General features: G+C 37.1%; 2 protein-coding genes across 7 annotated transcripts in view; both read left to right on the forward strand.

Moving 5' to 3' along the window:
* The first annotated feature begins 273 nt into the window (after positions 1–273).
* Positions 274–13,615, forward strand: fzr (fizzy-related). Its single transcript, XM_066293370.1, has 7 exons — positions 274–1,048; positions 9,262–9,399; positions 11,391–11,621; positions 12,156–12,297; positions 12,385–12,471; positions 12,557–12,760; positions 13,159–13,615. Exons 1-7 carry the CDS (start codon positions 689–691, stop codon positions 13,443–13,445), a joined length of 1,449 nt encoding a protein of 482 aa, XP_066149467.1. The 5' UTR covers positions 274–688; the 3' UTR covers positions 13,446–13,615.
* Positions 13,616–14,758: 1,143 nt separating this feature from the next.
* Positions 14,759–27,789, forward strand: part of LOC136345248 (uncharacterized) — a 39,160-nt gene continuing 26,129 nt past the window's right edge. For 2 of the 6 annotated variants that reach the window (XM_066293340.1, XM_066293341.1), the window contains exons 1-2: positions 16,716–17,022; positions 27,087–27,323. In XM_066293340.1, coding sequence (XP_066149437.1) covers positions 16,853–17,022; positions 27,087–27,323 — 407 coding nt within the window. In that variant the 5' untranslated portion in view covers positions 16,716–16,852. Of the gene's footprint in view, positions 14,889–16,715; positions 17,023–17,499; positions 17,670–27,086; positions 27,324–27,789 lie in introns of those variants that run through there. The other 4 variants (XM_066293339.1, XM_066293342.1, XM_066293344.1 and 1 more) reach the window with 3 other exon arrangements.

Below are 27,789 nucleotides of genomic sequence, written 5' to 3' on the forward strand. Positions count from 1 at the left end.
GTGCTGTTGGGCTGTTCGTTTGTCTTGCCTTTTATGCAGTGTAATGTACTACTTTTAAAACATTAAAATCAGTTGTTTTGTGAGAAAATGAAGATGGTTTTATTGTTGTATGATATTTAACGTCAAATAGAAACCCCAAAATAATGTAATTATGCTCATTTCATTTATAAATAAGTTTGTTCTTAAAGCTCGATACGGTTCTATTGACCTATTGAATACACTATTGTTTGATTTTGACATTTTGTCAAAACCATAAACGTCAAAACTGTCATTTTCAACGGCCATATTGTTTACTCCATATTTATTTAAATTATTTAAAAGGCCAAAGCCCAAAGCGAAATGTTAATGGTGCACGCTTATCAGAAGCATTTAGTAGGGCTTCAAGTGCGGATCAAAGGAACTTTAATTTCCAAGCATTACTTGTCAATTAGGAGTTAAGTGTTCTTATTGTGATTTCAGATTTGATTTATTGTCTAAAAAGACCGTACTTAAAGCTGCCCCTTCGTAATATCCCTGTTTAATATAATAATCTCTCTGTATGGGGCCATGCATACACCCACAGCCTCGTAGATTGTCCAAGTGACACTCTTCAGTTGTCACTATCAAATTTAGACAAGTTAGCATCATGAAATTTACTTAAAGTGCCCCATTTATACTCTACATACTTTATACATTGAAGAATATAAAAATGTCTCAAGGAAGTAGTGATAACATTCTTCGGCAGTCCAAGTTGAGAGTGTCAAGGAATCTTTTTAATGTGCAAGCAGCCCCTGCAGGAAACTATGATCGGTTTATACCGTGTCGGACAAATAACAATTGGGAGGCTAGTTTTGCTTCCATGCCTGATCCCAATAAGACCCCTCTGTCAGGAAAAAAGTCAAGCCGTGAAAGTGGGGAGAGTAGCAGAGACTCCTCAGTTTATAATATTTTATTAAGGAATGAAATATTGGGGGAGAAGATTGAGGATGTTAAAAGTCAGTGTGATGATGGACAAGTTTTAACACCTGTTAAGAGTAGAAATTTGTTTCGATACGGAACTCCAATAAAGGTAAGTTTGTTTTTTTTTTTTACTTAGATTTTTTCCCATATTGAATCATTGGTAGAGCTGTGTTGAAAATATTAAAATTTAATTAACCGTAGTAACCAGCAAGCAATATTTTAGTTGAAAATTGTATGATATTTTAGAGGTTGGTTTTATAGAAAGTGTTTTAAATATCTGTATTGAAATTGAAGTAGGTTAGATTAAAAGAAATAATTGATTTACAATAATTGCCAGCCACTTTGACTGGTTGATCAGCTGATAGGGATCAATGTAGTCCAGATCATCACTTCCAAAAACTCCTTATAATTGAAGAATAATAACAATATTAAGGAAACTACCATAAATTTTTTGTGTTTGTAATAATTTGATGTGGCCTACTCACTAGACAAGACTATTTCCTCCCACTGTGTCTGAGATTTGAACGTCCCATGACGTCAGTTGAATGTGGCAACCATCCAAGTATTACCAGTGGTGGTAAATAATTATGTTTTTGGACTACTAGTTTTAAGATACCATTATTGAGTAGGTTGAATGACTCCAAAATAGGTTTTTACTCTTTTTTTCTAAAAATAGTTTTAATAACAGGTTAATGATGTGACCTACAGTATGTGGTGTATTATTTATCTGGTGCATGTGGCTCGTTGTTTACCTAGGGAGTATATGGCAGAAAATGTGGTTATCACCCCATTACTATTTTATTTATGATTTCTAATTGAAAGCCCATCTGTGTTGTTGCGATTTAAATGCGTCGTCTCTTTGAATTTCTGGTTGAACGTGTACAGGGTGTAACGTGTCGTCATGGAGATATGTCAGGGAGCGAAAGTACTTTATGAAATAATTAAAAAATCCTAATAGACCCATGGTCAAAAATCCACCATTTCTGATATGCAGGGTGGCAAAATATCGTTTTAGCATATTTTTATTATTTTGGACAGTACTGTCACTCCCTGAGATATACCCACAATGGAAGGTTACACCCTGTGTAAATATATTTTTTTAATATAGTTATATCCAGCGGTGGAAAGAATAGTATGTAGACCACAGTTGTAAATACTTATGAGCCTCAAGTCGCAGGTCCCTCAGTGTCGCTCGCTTCGGGATTTAAACTTAACGTTCAGGGCATGATAATATACTACTTAACCTTAGTGTATAATGTATCATTTTGAAGTATTACACCTAAGAATTAAGTAGAGAAAAAAATGGGAAATACATAGGGAGAATCTCCAGTAAAACCCTTGGTAAAGACATTTTGACTATATCATGAAAGTCTGCGCTGGCTCGTGGTGTTAAACTTCTAACTGAACACTCGTATATTCTCATGACTTTAAGCAAATTTAGGCAACCAGCCATGCACAGAAACACCATTCAAAGCTCTCACCATAAAGAAGCTTTTTAACAGAACTCATTAAACTGTCAGAAATCTACTAGTACGTGCCATTCATCAAGACCTAATGGCACTTCCTTCACTATCAGAAATTAAGCAATTACTCACCAATTTTTACATTACAAGTAGCAAGTTCTTATTGAAAGGAGTATCTTTTTCAATAAATTGCAGTTTTTATCTGCGGGGGCATATATTAAAAGCTATTTCTGGCCATGATATATAAGTACCCGACCAAAAAGCGTCGGCATGTCATTAACCTGGTGCTGTTTTAGAGCATTTCCTTCTAAGCCATAAGCTGTAAATAGACAACAACACAGTGGGAACTAACAATAATCACTCTGGCATGCGACACCATTATGGGCTCGAATATATCAGGACAAGCCTCATTCCAGTTTTATCGTTCACGTTAGTAATTCCGGGCTTCTTATCAATTTCATTAGAGATAAAATTTTCGTTCCCTTCAAAGTGCGACTGGTCTAATGGAGTTTCTACCTTTGCAATTATTTGCAAAAGCTCCATAAAGATAATCCTAACGCATTTCTATAGTATCAATTTCCAGCCACATATGAACAATGAGGCATCAGGTTTCACATTCCTTCTTGAGACTATTACACAGTTGTAAAGGCATTATGCATATTATTACAATGGCCAATCATTGTCGCAATACGTGGACGTTGATTTGACACGTTTTTGTCCTATTGTTTAGTCATAAGTAAAACCATTGCTGGTTAGAAATCCACACATAGTCCTGGTATTTCAAATGCGCGTTATTAATTAAAATCATATTGCCCAAATAGTCATAATGGTTGACTTAGCAATGCTTCCAACAGGGGACATACATATGTATGAGGTGCTGAGTTTGTTGTGCCTTAATGGGTATAATTAACGATGTTTTTAATATTAATCGACCTGATAAAAAAACGCTATTTTCGGGGGTTTCGATCGCCTTCTTCTCCAGTCTTGAAATGTTTTTACACTCAATTTAAGCTGGAATTCGTTAACCTCACTGTAACGATGGCGTAGGGCAATCCCGGTACGGAATTCACGTTTTGTCCTCCATTAATTCTCTTGTGTGTTTAGCGGAGCACATGCTCAATGTTTGTTCGCTACTTAACTAATCTTGTAATTCGAAATTTTCCGAATAAACGAGAGCGGCTCCTATGAGTCGCAGGTACTTCGTCTTATCGATTATGAAATACTCCTTGAAACTGATAAGTTTCGTTAAACTTAGAGTTTGTTTATCTCACAACACGCGATTTTAATATAGTTCTGGGTCAGGTGCTTATGTCCCAGTGAACGAAAATCCTGGTGTGAACTTTCAGCTTTGTTTGACTTGAATCAAATTCCGAGTGCTGCATGATTACATGATTCGTGTTCATATTACAAACAAGTTGTATACTCGCCAATGTTAGTATTTGAGTTTGTTTGAAATGATAACACTGTCTGCAATAACGCATAAAATTTTTGCTGATGGCGAAGCATACGGGTCGTTTCCTTTTCAAAGGTCAAAGAGTTTTAATCTACACGTTGAATTTAAAAATACCTAATAAACACGAGGTGTAACGTATTATCGCGGGGATGTTTCAGGGGGTGAGAGTACTCTGCAAAATAATTGAAAAATGTTAATAGACCCACGATCAGAAACGCATTATTTTTGATATACAGGGTGGCAAAATTTCACATATTTTATGTTTTTCCCATGCATTCTTAGAGTTGAATTTTTGATATTTCGCACAACTGTTTTCTTAAAACTCTTTAGAATGAAATGCCAAAATCGCCAATAGTCATATACAGGTTGCTATATTTCTTTGGGTCATGTACTATTTAATGCTGGGTATCTTTTTTTGGAACATCCTGTGTGAATTCTGGCACCAAATTTAGATTTCTTATTCGCATCTTTAGCTTATTTTTGCATTTTTCAGCATTTTCGTAGAATTCGCAAAAATACCTGTCAATGAAAATTAAGAATATGAATCCGGCTCATTTATCAACCATCTGAAGCCATTTGTAATAGTTGATCAAATTTGTTAAACTGAAAATTAATCTAAGCGAAAACAAAATTATAAAAACTATTGAAAATCTCCTCGTCCTCCTAAGATGTCGAGCCCCACTCGTTGCCTCATGGACCAACGGACTTTCTTGAAGATTCCAGGAGTATTGCAGATGATGTTACGTAAATGCATTATTCTATTTTGCAATTCCTCTTCTGTTTCAATTGGATACGCCAATGATTTCAGGTAACACGAAAAAAAATTCCAAACTATTCAGATCAGGGGATCTAGGGGACCCTGTCCGAGGAGGAGTATATTTTCAACAGTTTTTACAAATTTCGTGTTCCTCTAGATTTATGCTTATTTTAAGAAATTTAATTAAATATTACGAATTAGTTTAGATACTTCGTAATTAATCCGAATAATATTTTTTTCCTTATTTCCTTTACATTTTTAATTAGCATCGATAGATAATTTTACAAATTGTACGAAATCAGTGAAAAATATTTTACGAAAATGCTCTAGAAGACCAAAAAGCTAAAGAATTGAAGAAGGAATATAAATTTGGTATCCTAATTCATACAGGGTGTCCCAGAAGAGATACAAAGCATAAAATAGTACATTACCCAAAAAACAACACTCTGTATATGGCTGCGAACGATTTTGATAGTTTGCCGTAGAGGGTGATGAAGTCGTTAGGTGTACGGAATTTGAGAAAAATTTATTCGTGAAGAAAGCGCAAAATATGTGAGAAAATGTGAAACTTTGCCACCCCGCATATCGAAAATGGCGCATTTTTGACTATGGCTGCATCAGCATTCTTTAAGACTTTTGCGGAGAATTGTCGTAAAATATATACCTCCATGATGATATATTACACCCTGTATAGTAATTTTCAGTAATTTTATAGTTTCCGACTAAAACTCTATGAATGGCATTAACCCAGTCAGCATTGATTAAATTTGAATTGTGGATAAGTAGATATGGTGATTGTATGGTAATAAATTCCCATGGTGAATATCTTTCTTGGGTTCCAGAGGTCATGTCTTTTTGGTAGGGCACAATCGAATAAACGGCATTTCGATAAGTCTGTCTGATGGTTTTTAAACACTAGACTCGGTCTGGTCAATTGTATCACCGGGTCTCTATTTGAAAAACTCATTAGGACTCGTCATCGGCGTATTACAGGGAATTTGTCCAACTTTCTAATGGAAAACGGAGACACATCTAAAGCGAAAACATTTGGCTTGTTTATCTGCTCAATTATTATCAAATACTCGTTAGTTTCGCTGACTAATTGTTGAAGTTATTAGTTGAGACCATTACTGAATAATACGATTAAAAGCTAATGCATATTTAAGGGCAAAACTTATCTCTTCTTTATCATGCGGGCCTTAGGGGCCAAAGTCATAAAAAATGTTTTAAGTACCTGTGCTGATCCGAAGACCTGGAGAAATCCGTTATAAACGCCCTTTTTTTTAAGTGTTTGTTTTTGGTTTTTGTTAAAATTCTTTGTAAAAAACGTGTAGGTAAGTTTCAAATTTAGAGATTAGAACGTGTTATATTTGGGTATACAGTGTCCCAAAAAGGGGCTCTTCTAGATTTAAAAAATATAAGATTTTTTGATATTGATTCGAATCGTTTTTTCGCAAATGACCAATTCGCCGATTCGTAAGAATAACAAGTTAAGACAACCCTCTTCATTTTCGACGTTGGATTAGTTCTTCGTCGAATGCATTACTCCAGTGGAACAGCTATTCCTTAGTTGCAGATGGCGGCTAGAATTATAGGAAACTCTATATCTTTGGAATCAGAAAACAGAGCTCATTAAACAAAATAACAATGCACAGAGTGTCTTTAAAAAAAACACAAGTTTTGTTTGCCACGCTTTTTTGGGTATATTTTAAATATACAGTTTTAAGGCGGTTAAAACCAGGTACCCTTATAAGGCGATTACCGGTACTGTAAGGGAAATAGAAAATTTTAAATTCAAGAATTATCCCATTATTCTTTAAAATGTCTAGAAAGTTTCACGACCGATGTACGTCACTGGTTTCTATATATACACCTTGAAAACTCAGAAAACATATTAAGCGACACCTCTCACTTATTCATCATTCTGAAAACAACAGGGTCGTACTTGGACAGGAACGTATTGGAAAATTTAAGCACCTCTTTATCTAAAGTTTTGTTAAAAGGCAGGGGTGCACTGAAAGGCAAATGAAAACGTGTAGAATGCAAGAAATTTGCCCAGTTACGCTTCAAAATTTGTAAGAAGTTTTACCATCGGCACACCTCACTGATGATTCTATGTGTAGATCTTGCAAACATGAAGAAAATTTGAAGCCGTTCATTCTTCGTTCCATGGGAAATTCTGAAAAATACCCAGAGTTCTACGGAGTAGAAAATAAAGGGAAAAATTGACGAAATTTGTCAAACTGTTATTCGAAACTCGTAAAAAGTTTTCACGAACGATGTACACCACTGATTTCCTGGAAAAGAAGCCGGACTAAGAGGAAAATGAAAACCGAAGGAGACCTTGATATGGAGTCCTAGTTCCTGTACTTGAAGGGCAATTTTGTTGACGACGTGGCCTTTTTCGGAGTCTTCGGAGTATCCCAAAAAATGGCAAGAAAAAGGGTCATCCAGTGTGGGGCCGAATAGAACGAACGCTACTGGAATGATTGCTTGAGCCTTGATCATCCACTCTGGAACTCTTCGAGAGCAGGAGAAGAGGTCTAGTAAACCTTGATGGACAACATTTGTGAGCTCTTACGAGATTTTATACTGAGGTCTTCGGACGGGGGCGTCGCATGTACAAGAGCGGTTTAGCGAACTACGCCGAATGAAGATCTTGTGGTTGAGGAAACGGTTTGAATGTTACTTAGAAACCAAAAAAATTGCAAAAATAAATGTTGGACTTCCACATAATCTCACTCAACGGCAGAGTTGAGTTTCTTAGGAAGTTAGGGCGAACTGTAATGGATATTGAGGCAGAATGGATCCTCTAGGTCGTCGTACAAGGGCAGCCTTACTCATGATAAATATAATTTAATCTAACTCGGGTCGCTAGAGGACATTGATCAGTGGTGCATTGAAAACACGGCTCAATTAAATGCCTCAACGTGCAAACTGTTTTTCTATATGCACATGCAGTCAACCGACCTATAATGCACCTTGTACTAGACGCTATAACTGCATGTTGATTTAAGCAAAAAATTCAAGCATTATCTTAATAATATCCCTATGGTGCGTGTGAGTAGTTCCGATTTAAACGAGAAATTCGTTGCTTCCTTCAGGACTTCAATGTGCGATTAAATCCAGGAATAACGCAATAAATCCTTGTTGGACCATTGCGAAAATGGAACTTCGTGATGGAAAATGTAAATTTTGATTTAGCCGAAGGGTTTCATGCTTCTATCGAGAAAATTTATTTTTATAATAGATGATATGAATTTATTTAGACGTCTCGAAACACGAAAAATCTTTATCGTGCAATTTTGGCCACGAAGAAAACTATGAAATAATAGGAAATCAAACGCAATCGCGCAACACGGATATGCCCGTCATCCCCAAATTTTTGATAGCGTTACCAACGGGCTGTCTTCGTCACACTCGTGTGCCGGCAAAGGGCGATAGCAGTGACAGCTAAACAACTGAACGTCGCGATGTTGTCATTCAGTTGCATTTATTGATAAATAAGTACTTATGTTTCATTTCGAGAGGGCTGAAGATAAGTATTATCGTTTTTTCCATTATTTGCACTGATAAATTAAATCCGTTCGTCAAGTTATTTTTGGCGTTTCATAGTTACCTAATGAATAACCGGTAAAATCTTACTCATCAAAATATTGAATGTCATTGCACACCACTTTGTGATTTGCAATCTAAATATGGAGTACTTCCGTTAAGTGCGGATCTACCATTTAGGCTGATTTGAATTTTGATTTTTGTCTTATGGCACTACCGTTATTATTTTTGATGTTTTATTACATTAACTTCCTGTACCTACTAAATTTGTCAATATTTCTCATAATAACAACGCAGTATTTTCCTCATTGCCATTGCATCGAAAGCGCATACAAAGGCGCCATTAAGGTATGTGGCAAGAAAAATTGCCCATCACGCAATATATTATATTACGTAAAGTATTTATTTTTAGTATCAGTGCAAACCTCATTATGCGAAATTAATTGCGAATGCTCTTCTAATGGAAAACACATGGCGTGATGCGGTTTTTCAATGTTCCCCATTATAACTGTTAAGGTGTTTCGTGACGGGGATGGTAGAGCCACGGGTCTTAGACACGGTCCCCTGATTTTAACGGAATATTTTAATCAAAAGGGCATTCCTCTGATTAGGGGCAAGCGACTCCTCTCAAGGTCCAATTTTGACCATCGTGCATTGATAGCACTAAAGGTCTATATAGCATACAGAGATAACTGCACGCATGTTTCTCGTATTGAACTCGCAGTGACCAAAAAATTCCATTAATATCATTAATAAGTAGATTATTTGAATATGGTACTTATGTGAATTACGACGTATTCGAATACCATTTATCATATTTCGAGTGCAAATTTTATGGTACTTCGGACCACGGCTGCATAAAAAAGGCCTCGGCGAATAATTTATCAATACATTTACAATGTAAATGGCCCTTGATAATTGTTTTTACGCATATATTTTCAGTTGAAATTACGTATTGTTTTTCATTTCCATGTAATAATAAGTTTAGTTAGAAATAGACTGTATAATGGTGTTGTAAGCTGTAATCCCAATGTAGATCTATTCCAAGGTTTATAATTTTATTATTGTTGATATAATTGGTGTGTGGTTTTCAGAAAAACAACCAAAACGATAGGATTCCAATGAAATGCCAGGCCAGTCCCTATTCCCTCTCCCCGCTTAGTATAAGTAGCCAAAGACTGTTGCGGTCCCCCCACAAGGCCACCAGGAAAATTTCAAGGATACCTTTCAAGGTGGGTAACATTTCATTATAATCAAAATGCCTCAACATGGCGCGCAACTCTGTCTATTCTCTGCGTGGAAAGACTATTTAAGGAAATGCCCTCCAGAGAAACCGATAAACAATGAACCTGTAGGTTTCTTAGGTCTTTGGGAAAAAAGCATGGAAATGTCGTCAAAACGATGACCAATGCTGCCTCAAACTCTGAATAATGGCGTTGTAGAAATCCCACGAAGATGGCGACAACTGACATTTGTCAACAGTCGGCCATTTTGAGTATTTCCCGTTGGGATTCCGAAAAATGAATGCGGCATCTAGGGGCAACAGCGCGTATTTAAGAAAGTAAATGATTCGGACAGGATAATGAATTGTATTTAATGAGTAAATACCGCGAAAATGGTTTCGATAAGATGGCCCCGATTGTAGAGTCAGCAGTTTGTTTTACAAAATGTTGCGTCACGTGACGTTTGTTAATCGTCTAACTTCACAGTCAACAGCCATATTGATTAGTACCATTAGCGATTTGCACTACCGATAAAGGTGCCGTGAAATGTGAATAAACTTTGAGGATAACGAGTATTCTTGGAAAATTTCTGTTAATTGATGTTTTTCAAGTTGCCAATAGCTAGTGAAACAGTTCTTAAAATGACGTCAAATTACATTTGCATTCAGTTATTTTTTAACCACAGAGCAATTTAAAAAAAGCCATCAGCCCTAATATCAACAGTCGATCGTGCAACATGGCGCTAACTCAGGTTTGTCAACTGTCTACTTATGCAGCCATTTCCGTTAGTGTGGTCCTTATGAGATCACATACTTCTATAATATACTGTCTATGACCAACGATTTACATTGATGACCTTGAACTGCAAGACGAGGGGATGAGAATATCAATATTGACCTTATTCGTACTTTGCAAGTTCTGCGCATGCTCAAAATTAGGCCGGCTTTCAAAATTTCATAGCTGTATTGGCAGTTCAGTACACCCGACAGTTGAGCTCGGGCGAACTCGGGGTACTTGGCTTGGAAAGCAGGACCACATCACGCATGCATGTTGCAATCAATGTTGCCTATATTCTTACAAGTCGCTTTGACTCAGCATAGGACTGGTATAAAAATATTCCCTACATTCGACAATTAGTAAATGTGTCCGAGAATTGGCAACAGTGCGTGCGCATGCGCGCGCCGAACTGAGTACGTTATCCCATTTTTTTCAAACCAAGGTTATCAAACGATGATCAATATGTGGATCAGACTGGGTATTTGTGCAGGATTCCATTTCACACATGGGCGGAGGAATAATATAATCAAAAGCTTATTAAATTATCTCCTTGAGGTTATCTTGCATGACGAAAATGATCCCTTATGGAGTTGGTCATTTGTTACTATAGATTTTAGGGGTACGTTTAAGATTTATAGGATCGTTCCTGAAATAAGCAGGGTCTGTTAAACAAATGTTTGCCGGAAATACGGCCACGTGTGCGAGTTTAATAGACAAATAACCAATGTCGAATTCGGGCATTCAAAAAGTGAGTACTAGGTACGGAAGTATGCGCACTGAATGCTACATGCGCTTACCTAACGTGCTATCACAGACCACAGTACCACATATACAGTAAAAGAAATCAGGCATTTTGCCCCACCTACTCGCGGGCACTGGTGCCCAAATACACCATTAGTATTGAGTAATTTAGCTATTAACAGGTACTCACGTTGACAATTTAATCCGTCAAAATCATTTATTCGTTTATTCACAAACCGAGTTATAAGTATTTGATAATATACTATGATGTACGTGTTATTTTAAAACTGCTGTCAATCAAAACGGATGTAAAAGTCTAAAAAATCAATTTGTTATTTTGTTATGTAGAGAGAGAACTGATGAGACTAAAGGAGGCAAAGTAGAGGGCAAGATAGAGAGAATAAGAAAAATAAGGGAATTAAAGAGGGGATTAATATAATATGATAGTTTGCGTTATTTCATTTCTCTTTCGTGTATTTCAGGTTTTAGACGCTCCCGAGTTGCAGGACGACTTTTACCTAAACCTAGTCGATTGGTCGGTTCAAAATGTACTCAGCGTTGGCCTGGGTAGCTGCGTATATCTATGGAGCGCATGCACTAGTCAAGTAACCAGATTATGTGACCTGTCAGGTGACGGAAACGTGGTTACATCCGTGTCATGGAGCGAGAGGGGGAATTTAGTAGCGGTGGGCACACATAACGGATACGTGACGGTGAGTAAGATAAAACACTATGAAAATGCACGAGAGCTAAAGCTGTCAAAAGTGACTTAAAATAATACTACTAAACTCTTCTAAAAGCTCTCCGGGTATAGTCATTGTATTGGAAATAGCTTTAATTAGTGAATTCTAATATCTGTACCACATATTAAATGAAGCCTAAATTTTTATCAAAAAGTGCCACACAATTATCTATATTACATAATTATCTGCTAAACGGTAACATGGCGTTTTTCAACTGTTTAACTACCATGGTAAACGCATTTGATTGATATGTTAGTGCACCAAAGATGACATGTCAATGGTAGTGTTAAAAACGTGGAATTGAGTGCGCATTTGTATTTTATTGTTTTAATTGTCTTTTTTTAACTTAAAGTAAGAGCCTGCTGTAATATAACTATAATAATGTAACGGCCTTCACAATAATGCGCTTGCGAATGAAGGAATTTGATATTGACATTCACTATCTGAACTCATTAGACAGCTTTTTTGGCATTCCTTATTTTTTGTGTTAAATATTTTAATTAGGTTTGGGATGTGGCGGTGAACAAGCAAGTTAACACGCTAATGGGGCATTCGGCGAGAGTGGGGGCCCTCGCTTGGAACGGAGACGTACTAAGTTCAGGAAGTAGAGATAGGATGATATTGCAGAGGGATACGAGAACTCCACGTAAGTTACATCTCTTATTAAATATCTCATTTTTGTTCGAGAAGAAAAAACCTTAGTTTTTTTTTTTTTTATTTTGTGCTCTCTTAGCGAACGTGGCTGAACGTCGCCTCATAGGACATAGGCAGGAGGTGTGTGGTCTTAAATGGTCGCCTGACAATCAGTACTTGGCCTCAGGTAAATTAATTTTGACAGGATAATTTAATAGCCTAGTTTTTAAGCTTTCAATTCAGTTTTCCTTGTTATTCAATATATTTTTTAGGTGGTAACGATAACAGACTGTACGTGTGGAACATGCAATCTTTATCGCCCGTGCAGACCTATACGGATCATTTGGCGGCAGTGAAGGCGATAGCATGGTCGCCCCACCACCACGGCTTGTTAGCTTCTGGGGGTGGTACTGCCGATCGATGTATACGGTTTTGGAACACCTTAACTGGACAGCCGATGCAGTGTGTTGATACAGGTGAGAGAGAAATATCCCAAGTATCAATACAAATTTTGTCAGGACTCGAATGACCCTTAATGAAAAATTTCTATTTTTTCCATTCTCAAGAAATAATGGAAATTTTGATAATGTCAAAACTGTATTTTATCCCAGTGGTAATTTCGAAAAAAATCTTAATGGTTTCCTGGAAGTTTCAGATACCCTATTCATAACAGTATTTGGTCGAATTGTATTTAATTTTATTGTATACACTCCACGAGACGAGCGATAAAAACAAACTCTAACTGCCACGTTGCCAAGTTTTTAATTCATAAGACTAATTTTATTTAAGAAAATAAAGGCTGCCTCGGGACAACTTCTACGATTTCCCGTATTTGTATAAAATTTTGACATATAAAGCTTGAACTTCTTTCCAGGATCTCAGGTGTGCAACCTGGCTTGGTCCAAGCACAGCTCGGAACTGGTGTCTACACATGGCTATTCACAGAACCAAATCCTTGTCTGGAAGTACCCGAGCCTAACCCAGGTTGCCAAATTGACAGGTCATTCGTACCGGGTCTTGTATCTGGCGCTCAGTCCCGATGGCGAGGCTATAGTGACCGGCGCAGGAGACGAAACGTTGCGCTTCTGGAACGTCTTTAGCAAAGCCAGGTCGCAGAAAGAGACTCGTAGCGTCTTGAGTCTGTACACGGGTATTCGGTAATTTTGCATTTCGATAGTTAACGGATATGCAGTGATTAAGAGTGACGTTAATTTGGAAATAGTTTTCAATTGTGTTGGAGAGTTGAGTGAGTTTAGGGAAATGCATGTATTTTTTATGTTGAATCGTGAACTGAAAGAACAGTTTTCATTTAACCAAAAGAAAATGAAAAAGTCAGAGAAAGCAGTAGCGTATTCTGGCATCCGCCAAAAAGCGCACATTAGACAATAGTTACAGTTCACCATTTTGTCGCCAATTGTTGACTGTCCGAATTTGTCAAATGCAGCGAGTGATTACCAAATGCATAGCCCTCGCCTGCGGACATCGCCTTTTTATTTACAAATCGTAATGTACTGGGTGAGCCAAATAATACGAGAAATCAGGAATCCACCAATGCTTACAATATAGTAATATTGCATAAGACTATAATAATTTTTGCCTACTTCTGTGAAGTAGCCGGCCCAAAAGCTAGTATAATACTTTTTATTTATTTATATATTTTTGTATATACTTATTTTCGTCTTGATCTGTCTGTAGGTATTGTGATACGGATCTCTTTATTTTTCTAAGTACCTGCTTGAAGGTAGTCTAATCTATACCATAAGAGAGGTCTATTATAGAAAAGGACGCTTCCATGCATTATATGAAACAAAATGGAAAATTATAGCCATATTTCCCTATTTCCTTGAATGAAATATGACGTTATAACAGGACTTTTCTTATGGTAACAAAGCTCATGACGTACGAAGAAGCCCTTTTTTATGTTTTTTGGAGGGAGCGGTTCGCAAAACTGCCTATGTACTAAATAGGTACAAAAGTCTGATTGGGAATGTTTTTGAACTTAAGAAAGTAAATTTGATTGTTGCAATATTATTATACTTTATATTCTACATTTAATGATTATTTATGGAGATATAAACTGAGAAATAAATGTTTGTTTTTGGAGTGGAACACAATTGACTATTTTATGGATTTCTTAACCTTTGGGAAATTTGGAAGACGCTTAAAGATGAGTGTATTCTTTTGTAAGTAAAAATTATGTTTATCACCAAGATACTTTAATAATAACGAAATTTGTTAAACGTAATTTTGAATGTGGCCGGCCAAAAAGCCACCAATTTCAAATTTAGAACTGGTTAGAATATATTGACGGTGAAAATGTCACTATCATAATAGGCTTTTTCGGAAAGGATGATCAAAATCGGATTAGACTGACAACCGGATTGGCTAGCCACCATCGATGATCAATCCCATTGGAAGAAAGTCAGCTGATAAGGATCGATCCGTCCTTATCATGGTTCCTGAAAAGGCTTATAATGATATGGACTTAACCTTAGAAAATTGTTTCCTGTACGGAAAACTTTCTTTTTAAATTTGTGTTTCTAAATATTCATGTTTTATCCATTGTCAGTGCTTTAAAACCTCATCATCAACCGAATTTAGTAGGTAAGTAGGTTAAGAATCTAAAACTTAACAATTCAGATCATCATAGAAATCGCTGGGATTACAGATATTCGCCAAACTAGATTTTACCTCATATATATTCACTCTATGAAGCCCCCTATTTTATTTATTTAATGATGGAAAACTTGAAATAACATAAGAGGAATATAAGAGTATCTTAAATTAAAATGTCAAAAACTTAAAACTCATTACCTTAATGTTTTGTCGTCTTTTCAGGCACTCGAAGTGCTACAGTCAGTTACAGACAATGCATTTCACTTTAATATGTTTCTATAGACTTGGTTGCATTATTTATAGTAATAACTGAAGTTAATATTAGAAATCGATACAATGGGTATAAAGCCTGTTACAAATATCAGACGATACATAGTGTAAGAAGACGTTTCTCCACAGCCTTTACATTTTAAGGCATTTTTGCCACATGTCACATGTTACATTTTTTAGGAAGAAAGTTCCAAAGAAGGACAGTGTGGCGAAAAATATTAATAAATGTATTGTTGGAATTTCATGATAAATAATTCTTTTTCACTAATTTAATTAATCAAGCAAATTAGTTTATTGCTTTAAAAAATCTTTAAAAGTTTCATTCAGATTAGTACCACTACTTCTGAAACAATATATATTTTGAAAATTCAAACAACTTAAAAATTCAAGATATTTGGAAGGTTAGAAGGTGAAATATTTAAATAATTATAATAAGAATTTCTGGTTGGCAAATAATGTGGGCACTTGTTTGTATGAACATTTTATTATACAACAGTGAACAGTTAAGTGTAAATACTTCGTTGCATTAAAATCAGAGCCAAACCAATCCTATTGTCTAATCTCAGATCAGCATTTACCAAGCAAGGCCTTTTTTTAATGGGCCTTGCCTCGTAGCTATGCTTCTGCGATTTTTTTCCAACTCTTGTGTTTTTAAAAGACACACTACACTATTATTCGCGATTCCGGACATACGTTTATAGGAACCTTTTCTTTTTATTTTGACCCAAGGAACGTTCTTTTAAAGTTGAGCTCTGTATTTAGGAAATACCCTGTATAGAAGTTTTTGCGACGAAAAGTCATTGACGTGTAAGGCAGTTTATTTTAGCCATAACAGCAATGCCACGGGGATCAAGCAAATGACGCGGAAATTTCTGAAGAGAAAAGATCCTCTTTTTATGTGGAATTCATCAAAGAGTGATTCACCTAAATTGCAAATGGTGTGTAAGTTTCCTAAAAACGCATAACGATGATAAAATATCCCTGAAACTGTATTCATTTTCCTTCCCAACAAAAGCAGCACGAGAAGAAGAAAAATTTGACCATCAACCAGTAATTATTTGCTTTCCCTTTAAATTAGCTAACAGTCTTGAAGTACTGTAATGTGCAAACACTCGGTTCAAGAGCATTTCTAGTGGTTCTCGGGATTATTGAATTTTTCTTCTCAAGGTGCCTTGAAAAAATTAAAGGAAGAGGAGTATAGAAGAGGAGCGATACTGAGCAATCTGATCCGTTTTTGAGGAGTAATCATTTTGAAATATGGTCTCACTATGAGATTAAGATGATATTTATTCTCTTGAACTTTTCGAAAAATAGATCATACACCCTTCCCCTGTTTCTCAGGGGTTCTTAATGGTATATCTACAAAATTAAATTCCGTATTGAAAACACCGTTTACTATACACCCGAACACGCGTTAACGCAAACGCACCGGCAACAATCGCAGTCTTCTGGAAGTGGGCAGAAAAAGGGGGAACTTGGGGGAGTGTCGGGAGCCGCGGGACGCAAACTGGAGCCACCGCAGTCTGCGTGTCGCGAATCGATGTGCGGGGAGGCTCCAAAGTTCCCTCGCTCTCTCATCAAGGATAACGTAAATACGAGCAACACGTGGCCTTGGCAGGCAGGTGGTTTTTTTGCCTCTAATGGGTTTATTGGGGAATTAAATTCAATTTTCTGAGGAAAAAATGTCATGTGCGAATCGGGCCTCTCAAGCTGTCGCTTCGTCCTCTTCCAACGAAGTTCTTGCGGCCGCTTCCAGGGAGGCTTCGGGGCTCTCTGATAAGGAACGGGAAATTATTCTTGGAGTGTTGACAAAGGATGAACAGTTGAGACGGCATCAGGAAGTGAGGATAATGTAAGTGGGAACACAGTAATAATTATATATTTTCGTTTTATGCCTTGAAATTTCGTTCCATGAGATTTCGAAACACACTTCATTGCTCCGCTTCTTTCCCATGAAGACCTGTCTATGACTAATTGCAATTAAAAGCAAATTCTCCTATCACCTGTTAAACCACAGTCTCCCGATAACTGTATCCGTATTATAAGGGCGCTTGCGTCCGCTTTCAACTGCCGCTTTCGGTTTCTTAGGGTGTTGTCAAACTTGGAAAAACCATCCGCAAAATATTCCCCCAACGACCCTTTGAACGAGCTTTATGGGATCTACCCTAATACTGCCAAACCTTCGTAACATGAGGATAGTAATGGTTTAAGAGCAAGTTCGCTTGATTAGAAATCTTTGCAGTCGATTCGCAAACTGTGGCAACATGGCGAGTACCACGGACGGTACCTCGGCTCGAGACCGTACCAACTTTGGTACCAAGAGCAGCAAAACAACGCAAGAAAGTTGATCCGCAGCTACCGGCTCGGCTATAGCCGTGGTACCTATTGTTTGCCCGTGCTTCGTGCTTTTATAAACACCCAGTAATTGGTACCATATATTGTGTGGTGGTCAATTGTGTCCCCATCAGTGTAGGATTTTCCCTATTTTTTCACCCCCAGGTATTGTAGTTTTGACATAAGTAGTCCTCAAGTAATACATGCTCAGTGTCAGAAATCAGAGAGGAGGAGCGCCGTTTAAATGAAATATTGCCATATAACGTTACGGGTCAATAACCATTTGACTTGCCCATTATAGAGTGAATAATGTGACATAAAAGCGCATCACATTAAAGAAAGTGCAGTATTATTTTATTGCTAATAATGACAAAAATAGCTCGGAGTGTGATATCTAAAGCCGGCGCCACACGATGCTTTGAATGTTTTCAAACGTTGGACATATGGCTACTTGTCACGTCGTGTGGCCGTGAACCGACAGACTTTATGTGTCGAACGTTTGAAGCTCGTCACGTTCGTACCAAGTCCGGGCTCCGACTTCAAACGTTTTGAAAAACAACTCTGGAACTTCCGACTCACGAGCAAGTGTCGGGTGTTCGATAGTGAAGTTGCCATTGTGCGATTTCGAATCATCTTCCTGGCAGTTTTCGCACACATCATTTTCTCTTTTGTGTCTCCTACTTATGTTTCACTTCACAGAATTACTACGCCAGCAGCAGTCTCTGTAGACGTCATTTCATTTACAGTAGAATTCGTCTATAACGAACCTTCAAGGGACTTCGCCCGTCGTTCTTATACGCGGAGGTTCGTTGTAAGCGGCCGAGAGAAAAAGCTTTTTGATTCAAAATTTCTGCTTTAACCAAATGTCCGATTTTACAATTTTTCGTTGTAGTAAGTAGGTACACGAATGGACTAGAACTAAGGAAAGTTTCGACGATACTGTTTTTTGAATAGTTCCGTTGAACTAACGCAGTTTGATATACAGGGTGTTTCCTAATTACGTGTAAAAATTTTAAAGGTGTAATCTTCGACTGATTTTGAGTCAAAAATGTCTGATAAACATATGTCCGCAGATGCCTTGTTTCCAAGATACAGGGTGTTGACTGAAAGACGTTGAAAAAGGTTTTAAAGGTCTCTAAAGGTTTGGTGGTATTTACTAGCTTGCTTGTTGTTAGTTTTTCTTCTACTTTTGGGGTGATCTGAAGAGACTTATCGATGCTGTCCCAGTAAACACTCTAGATCAACTTCAGGAACGTACAATTACCGGATGTGAAACGATACGCAACACACCAGGAGTTTTAGAGAGAGTGAGACGATCATTAACAAGAAGGATGGAAGCGTGCATCATGAGTAATGGTGGTCATTTTCAGCAATTCTTACGATTAATCATTAAAGCATTCCCCCAAAAAATTGTCTTTTCTAAAATTCAAACACCCAAACTGAGTCGTTTTGGAAATAAAATCTCTTTTTCTTGTCACATTTCAACACCCCTATATCTTGGAAACAAGGCTTTTGCGGACGTATGTTTATTAGACATTTTTGACTCAAAATCAGTCGAGGATTACGCCTTTGAATTTTTTACACGTAGTTAGGGAACACCCTGTATAATAATGGGCATAAGCCGAGAAAAGAAGCTCGCTAACGTGCAGCACAAACAATTTGCGTTACAAAGAAAACAATAAATTATTCTATGAAAAAATAGTTGGGAAAAACTGCAGGAACTTCGGAGAAACTAACAACAAACGACACTTGTGACAAAATAGAAACAATCGAACTGATCATGCGTAGCCCTTCATTCTTAATAACTTACATACATCTGCGCAGCGATTCAAGAAGAGTATTTATTTTGGACATTTCTCCACATGCTTTGAGTGGATTGCTTAAATTCTTCCTCATTTCTGATAGTTTCCTTCGTAATTTGCACTTTTAAGTCAACAATCAAATTTCCAATTTAATTCAAGTGTGCGCTTTGCGCTGGCCGATTCAAAGTACCGACTTTTGATTTCTTGAGCAAATTCGCATCGATTGTTGCTTCACGTTTTGAACCGTTGTTATGCTGGAGAATCCAATTAATTAGCAGATTGTTATCACAAAATGTTTCCATTCCATTTTTCGGAATGTTTAAGCACACGAACCTTTCCATTTTTCCTCCAATGAAATAAATTGGACCCATTTTGCGGGACGAAAAACATCCCCCTACAACAACGGAACCTCCGTTGTGTTTTATCGTGGCTACAGTGCACTCGAGGTCGTACCGTTTACCAACTGGACGCCCATGCCATTCCGTGGGATTCACAAAGATTTACTTTGATCTCGACACTAAATAAAACTTTTTTCCACAAATGTTAAATACTTTTGGGCGGAAGCATCTCTGGCTTCTCTATTTTTCGGAGCGCTCGATGGTGTTTTTGCTGGTCGTCGGCGTGTAAGCTCTATCTCGTTGCACAGTCTCGTACCGCAAGTTTTCGACTCCAAATTTGCGTAGATTATCCTTTGCAAACCAATTCTGTTGTGCCCCACCGATCATTTTTACTCTGGCCTGTCTAGGTGTTTTTCTTGGGTTGCCACCTCAGCGTCTGTTGGAAATAACACTTCCTCGCGTCGCGTACCTCTTTAACATTTCGAATACCACGGATTTGTGCAAAGAAAAATTACGTGCAGTGTCTTTTTGTTTCATTTCGTCATGAAACGCTTTATTTTTTTGTCGCAATTGTCTCAAGGTAAATATCTTTTGGCAGGCATTCCGGCAATGCTTTGCGCTAAATTCGCATGGGTATTCCACGCAAGATACGAGTTTAAGCTAATAAAAATCGATACAAACCAAAATTGCTTTTTTTTTTTTAGTACAAATCGAAAATCAGCAAAAAAAAAAATCGTACTGCGTACATTGAACGAACGCTTCTTGATAAATAAGACTTGATATATGTCTGAACGTTCGACGGGGGTCGAGTTAGATTTATTTCTGAAAATTTCAAAAGTTTCTTTAGTTTTTTTTTCATTAGCGTATATATTAAACGAGAAAAAAAAAGCAAAAAACATTTTAAATAAAATCGAAGTTTAGGTGGGACGGAAGTCCGTAATTTAACTGCACTTGTGATTTTTCAATATCTTTTCAGTTATTTTGTTTTGCAAAAGGTCTGTAACGTTTAAAAACTTTTCATTTTCTGGATAAGCCATCTGTACATAATACGCGACGATCTCCAAAGCAGAAAGGGCCTCTTGAGCTGGGGGGATTCAAACTTTATTATTCATCTCAACTTTCTGCTCATCACTCGAAGCGTTTTCATATTTGTCACTGGCAGTTATTTGAACAATGCTAATATCATTTAAGTTAGTTTCCTCAAAATCAGGAATGCGCTTGTTTTTGGCCCATTCGCTTAAATCTCCACTAGCTCGTTCACAGCAGCATCTCTGGAAGGTTCGTTAGAGCGACTTCAAAGCTCCAGAAAATAATAAATATGGTATGTTATGACCGAGCGTTGGTTATATTCGAGTTTGTTATACCGAATCAAAATACATTGACTTTATAGGATTTTGGACGGGACTTTTTTGTTCGCTCGTTATAACCGAGTGTTTGTTGCAGCCCAGTCCTGCTACGCATCATTTTTTCTTCCCTTTTTTAATTTTCCCCTTTTCGAATACCCCACCCTTTTCTTTTTAATTTCCTATCGGTTTTTTTACTTTTTTTATTTTTTTATTTTCCCTTTTTTCAACACTGCATCCCGTTCGGAAAAATGACCCTTGATGAATGATCATCGGCTCCAATGCTCCTTCCAATGTTGAATCTAACTCCACCCTGGAAGGGACAAATTTTCCAATGGTTGTCCCGTATTTTGAATGTAAATTTGCTGCGGCATTGTCACGAAGGCCACATCAAACGTTCAACGCATCGCGTCGTGCCGGCTTAATTAGAAAGTTAAATAATACTGCGTTTATTTTGATTATATATCGAAAGTTGTTTTACGTTGGTGTAAAATAGACACCAAACCGATTCTGCAAAGCGTGTGTACTCAATTGACAAATTATAATTTCCCTTTCGAAACAAATCCACATGCTAATCGCAATCAGATTGACACGTAGGTATACCAGGGGAGGTTTTCTTGCACCCGGCAAGATGGCTCACCCGGTATAGCTTTGTTTAAAGTACATGAGGCTAATCACTCTTTGAGTGAGGAGATGCTAAGACGGTATCATCTCGGTTATTTCGGATCTTATTGCAGACCGGTCACAGGCGAAAACAGGATCTGATGGCAATTCCTTTTCGAAAATCGAAAAATTAATCAATAACCCCGTTCGCGAATGATTTTAATTGTTTATATTTGGTTATAATAATTACAACAAAAATAATAGAACGTGGGAAAGTTAATCTAGAACTAATTATGATAATTCGCTACGGATGCATTGTTTTGGTCTGATAATCGTGAAACCACATTCAGTGACATTCAAAATTATCAACGATCGGAACTCACTAGTATTTTTTAATCACTCAAATGAGGAATCGCACTTAAGTGGCTATATCTCTCTAAATACTCGTAAATGTTTTTGAAAATGCACCTGCGTGTCCACTTATTAAGTTCATTCAAAGATGTTTTTGTTCAATATTTTTATATTTATGTTCAATAGTGTCGCATTAAAACTGTACACGACTTAAATATCATACAATGAACTTTAAACCACGCCAGTCCCGACTAAAAAGTTCAGTTAGCCATTGTTCTAATCCAAGGTCTGACCATATCTTAAAAAGGCGAGGTACTAATGTGGCAACACTAATGCTAAATAAATAATAATGGTAATCTTTGGTCCCATTCTAGTACTGACCATTCTATTGATCACTGTGGGTTTTTTCTTCATAAGTACCACTTTATTTCTAGTCAGGATTCGTATTTTATGCCACTCCAATTTTGGTGAGATATTACGTTAAAACCTTTTCTTTTCTTATCAATTGAATTGGCTACGGCCCTCTTATTCATTATCACAAAAGTAAAAAATAAGGTGGCAATTCGTCTGCAATACCGACTTACTTTGGCCTACGATTATATGAAGACTTTTCCTGCTTTCTTCTAGTCGTAAAAATAATCTTTTGAAATTACCATTTTCCTCTCATAGCATTTGCATTCTAAGCAGGTACAAATAGTGCGGTAAGTACAAATAATGGCCGGTGAATGACCGTTGTACGGACCTTAATGGGGCCCCCTTTTGTACTCTTTTGAACCTGCATGGTTTCATTCACCCACGAAAAGAAATGGATGGAAGAAAGTCTTGAAATAATCGGTCGAGAGCATACCCGCTGACGTTGCTTCCTTGCCGGGCGGAAATCCGAGGTTTTTTCTTTTTAAGACAGCTTTAAATATTTTGTTTGACAATCAAAGTTCAATGTCAGAATTCGACGATATTCATTTGTTTTCCGAACAGCATCTAGTATCGATAAAAGATTCGCTCGAGAAAAGTTCGTTAAAAATACACGTTTTTTTAAATTGTTCAGTTCCTCTTAATTATTTATTTATGAAATTCTAAACCTTAATCTACCCGAAGTCACTCGCGCGGGGCCTAATCGGCAGTTCTTAAGGTAGGGGGCTGGTCCATCGTTGCCTGTCATGACGCTTTCAAAATGGCTCCCGAGGTATGTAAGTAAGGAGCATTTCGAAATCCATTTGCTTCCTCCTAATGCCTGTTTTGCCATTTATTAATTATTTGATTCATGCCTGTTTTTGTCCCTTTGTCGGTTTTTAAACACCTTCAGTCCCGGACCGAACGAATGTACCTCAGTTCGTAAAATATTATGTGCGTCTGGCAGAACAGGCACATTAATGCAGTGTTTTCGTAAATTCTGGTATGAACTCATTAACATTAAAATTAACAGGTTTTGGAACGTAGTCCTAGAGCACGTCGATTTAGATTTTAAGAAACGTTTTTTTTTTTAATATTTGTCATTGATTGCTCTTTTTTTTTATGATGAACCTCGTTTTTTAGTCAAAATATTAAAGAGAATATTTTCTGGAGTATAAACTGTAAAAAAATTAGGCGGTTACATAAGACATTTTTAAAGAAAAATAACATTGAAATACGCAGGTCAAACTTTGTTACTATTTATATATACGGTAACAGGTAAAAAAAGACAAAAATAAGAAACAAACATTCCCGTCAACAGGACATTTTGTCAAGTCAGAATCGTTTTGCATAATTAATTGTGTAGTACTCATCATTGTGCAAAGAGTATTCCACTAAGCTCTTAAATTTTGACGATTTAAAGAGACGGGTTCGTGTAGAAGTGCCACTTACAAGTAATTTCAGATGTCATCGACGATGTTTTAAAGAATTTATTTACCGTCTTGCTTATTGGCATGTAATGAATTGAGCTCAGTTTAAGCATCGCGTTTGATAATTTGTTATTTTTTTTGTGTAAATTTTCAAATTATATCAACGCCATTTTTCTCAAGAATTTTCCCAATTTCTGTATGTAACTCCTTTATTTATTCCACAGTTTGAACTTCAACAAATTTGCTCTTTAACATTTCGTACAAAGAAATGGGGGTTTTCATTAAAAAAAAAAAAAGTGGTCCATGACGTCGTATCTCGGACAGCTGTGACGTCACCAAGATGAATAATATTTAAAAAAATATGTTTATTAAAAACTAAATCGACGCGTCCGAGGATTTTTTCTACGACATGTTAGTTTTAATATCAATCAAGTTATTCCTTACTTTACGAAAGCACCGTATATCAAAATACAAAGGTGTGAGCCTAATTAATAAATAAAAAACCACTCTGCTTGAAAATGGGTAAACCGACTGCATAATGCAATCATTCAACGTGAAATCGCTCGCGGGCGTATTCTTAATTTCGATTTCAAGGTGAATATGGGGTCGCGTAACGCGCTTTTAAAATACTACTCATATTTATGCACGCTTTGATTGAAACATGCTCAACCATGAAATATAATAGACCAGTTTACATTAAACCACCATAAAGCCAGATACTAGGAAACTGTTTAGTATAGGTCCCCTTGCTGACAATGATAAACCTAGAGCTAGATGTAAATGATAAAATCATTTTGTTGTGGGCAGTTTGAATTCAACCTTAACGGTCAATAACAAGATGGAAATACATGCCAGTTTCACAATGCGTTAAACAAATTCGTCTTTAAGTAGGTTGGCAGGTTTTGCGTGGAAAAGAAGAGCCTTCGTATGTTCTTTGTTCATCAGTCGCGTCCTTAGAAAAAATCGTTTTAAACATGTAAGCCTATGCTAAAATACGTAAAAAAAGTAAAATGTAACTTCATAATGTTACCCAATACGTTCAATAATATATAACACACAGGGCGTTTTAAGTCATCTCATTTTACTTTTAAGGGGTGAGTAAACGCCTCAAAAGGAGCCGTTTAAACCGAACACACCATAATAGAAGTCGCATTATAACAGGGATTTGATTTTTAAAACAATTTATCGTATAATGATCTTCCATATATGTTTAAGTAAACGATGATTATCCAATTAACAATAGCAATCGGCATAACACGCAAGTCTCGGCTTTCGTCTTTGCGAAACGTGATTAAAAAGATCTTCGACATCGTGTATTTCGTTGTGTATACCGTGTTGTTCATAAGGCGTCATAAATCAAAATCGATGGTGTCAGATTGGGTGACCGAGAAGACTGTATAGTAGAACGGGACCAACACGAGAAATCCGTTGGTATCCAAAGGCAAAAGTCAAACACTGAAGAACTGAAGGATTGAAAGATTGGGGTAAGCCACCTTGGAAAGATCTATAATTATCAACCTACATTTAGTGGAATCTCTTCTAAGAGTTCTTCGTAAAACAAAATAAATAATCATATCCGGCTAATCTATTCGGCAGCATGAAAGGGCCGATAAGTTGTCTGTTCACCAGTCTGGTCCAAACCTTTATCGAATAACTGCACTGCATATGGTTACGACGAACAGAATGTGGATTATCGACCGTCAAGGTATGAGCATTGCAAGAGTTGTTTATGTTATTGCGTGTAAACATTGCATCATCGTTGGACAGTACAAAATTGGAAAAGTTTGAAATTTCCTAATGTTTTCCTAGAAAGCATCTATGAAATTCCGAACGTTGTGGATGATCTTCAGGCTATAAAGCCTGCACTTCTGGTGCAATTTGTTCGCACACGGTGTGTCCTCCAGACAAACTGATTGGAGACATTTATTTAGCGGTATCTGTTTTCGAGTACTGGTGGTAGACTATCTTTGTCAACAAGATTTAACGGTTCCTCATCCACATCCGCATCCAAATCCAATGCCACCAGTGTCTTTGTCCGTTTGCAGCACTAGGGCGGTAAAGTCTTGAAGAATAATCGTCCGCTTACTAGGACACCGCTCAACGCGCAATCAGTTTGTTATTTGGCAACAAGTCAAAGTACTCTGAACCGGTGGGACGAACCACTAATTTACACTTTCGTTAATGTTTCTAAGGGAATTAATTTTCAAAATTAGAGAATTGTTGCGACTGATAACAGATGACGTAGCAGACAAGAATGAAAAACTTTTGGCCGCAACCAGGCATCTGATGAATCACGATTATGTGAAGACAAAAAATTAAAAAAAGATGATGAATTTACGTTCAAATTGGAGAATTCGGAAATTGGCACCAGACGCACTTCTGAAGCGACGGAGATCTGCGATTTATCAATTTCAAGACTTCCGCGAAAAGGAAGGCTGGTCCATGCTATTTTACGTCTGTACAGGACTTGTTGGCAAGGAATTTTCAACCCAGAATTGATTTTCGCCATTTGTTACCTCAAAGCAACATCATGACCCTTTGCTCTTTAATAAAATATTGTTCACTGAGGCGGCAACATCACAAGGAGAGGCACATTTAATTGGAGGAACAGATGTTCTTACAATGAAAAAAATTCTCACTTAATGAGAGAATATCACCTTCAAAAATTAGTACGTGGTGTGGGATTTTGGGGGGTCCAATTTTGGGACCTGTCGAAATTCCTGAAAAACTGACCATTAAACGGTACTGGAATTCTTCAAGAAACGGTTTGTCTCTAGTTTCGGAGGCTGTTTCTCTAGCCCTAAGACATTTGCTTTTGGTTTATCTAATATAGCGCACGCGCTTATTACCCTACACGTGTCGGTAAGTTGTTGAATATGAATTTTTTACATCAACTTTTGTTGTTGAAGAGTTCAAAGCATTAGAATTCGTGAAAATATCAACCTTCTCGGCGTTGATAAAAGAGTTTGAAAGATTTTCTGTCTTGGTAAGGCACAGCTAGTTAGAAACAAATATTTAAAATGACTTTACCGTACCCAAAAGCCCCCTACGTGCAATTTCAAGCGTGAATATCGAACACTGTGAGATGTATTCTCAATTTGCAGAATAAAAAATGTATTTAACACTTTGTAGAATGAAAACAAGTGATAATTGCATAAGGCAAGTTTAGGTGAATCCCCCCATTCTTTTATCTGCTAGCGCGCTATAATGGTTTGTAGCAATAATAAATAATACTGAGACATCTGTAGATTAACATACTAGTGTGGTAGATTGCATTATCCTTCGAGTAAAAAACTGATCCCATATAGGGGTTTTATCCTTATAGGAAATTGAAAGCCGAACTCCAGAATCTTCGTCGCAAGGGTGCTCTAAGGGTGAGTTTGGAATTAGCCGATGTACCCTCAGACCCAGAGAGGACCTGTGGACGTTGTCGGGCGGAACTTGGATTGGTGATCAACAGGGGGGCCTTCTGCCGTTCCTGCAGGCTGCGAGTGTGCAAGGCATGCCGGGAGTACAATTTCAGGGCTACGGATTGGGTGTGTGCTGTCTGCCATAAACGAATGTGAGTCGTATTGTCGAAATTTTTTATTTTTTTTTTGGCAGCTAATTACACCGTTGTTAACTGAGAATGTGAGTGTCGATGCTCACAATAGATATTTGAGTTCTAAGAATTTAGATAATTAAAATCAGTACTCAAGCATAAAGAACTAGTTATCTTGGACGATAAGTAAAAAACAACTCGATGAAGGGAATGTCCACTGTAGTAAATAATTTGAAATTTCTACATATATAAAAAGTGTTAACCGCGTTAGTGACTATTCTGCATCTGTTCTTGACTGAACCTACACCCGCATTGCGCAAACTTCAAGGATTTTCTGTTCGGCATATTTCAGAATTTAACCTTTGTAGGATATTTAAACGCCTAAAATCGAAAGCGGTAATTGTTGATAATTACACTTGACATGATAGTATTTACTATTATATAGACAGGGTGTCCGTTACTGGAGCTCAACCTTGAGAATCTAGGT

The sequence above is a fragment of the Euwallacea fornicatus genome, chromosome 19 (assembly GCF_040115645.1).
Source record: "Euwallacea fornicatus isolate EFF26 chromosome 19, ASM4011564v1, whole genome shotgun sequence".
Classification (NCBI taxonomy): domain Eukaryota; kingdom Metazoa; phylum Arthropoda; class Insecta; order Coleoptera; family Curculionidae; genus Euwallacea; species Euwallacea fornicatus.

Excerpts from the sequence above, each read along its gene's own strand:
- fzr (XM_066293370.1), top strand. The coding sequence starts at position 689 with ATGTCTCAAGGAAGTAGTGATAACATTCTTCGGCAGTCCAAGTTGAGA. Across the intron at positions 9,400-11,390 it reads TTTCAAGGATACCTTTCAAG|GTTTTAGACGCTCCCGAGTT; the intron begins GTGGGTAACATT and ends CGTGTATTTCAG. Across the intron at positions 12,472-12,556 it reads CAATCAGTACTTGGCCTCAG|GTGGTAACGATAACAGACTG; the intron begins GTAAATTAATTT and ends TATATTTTTTAG.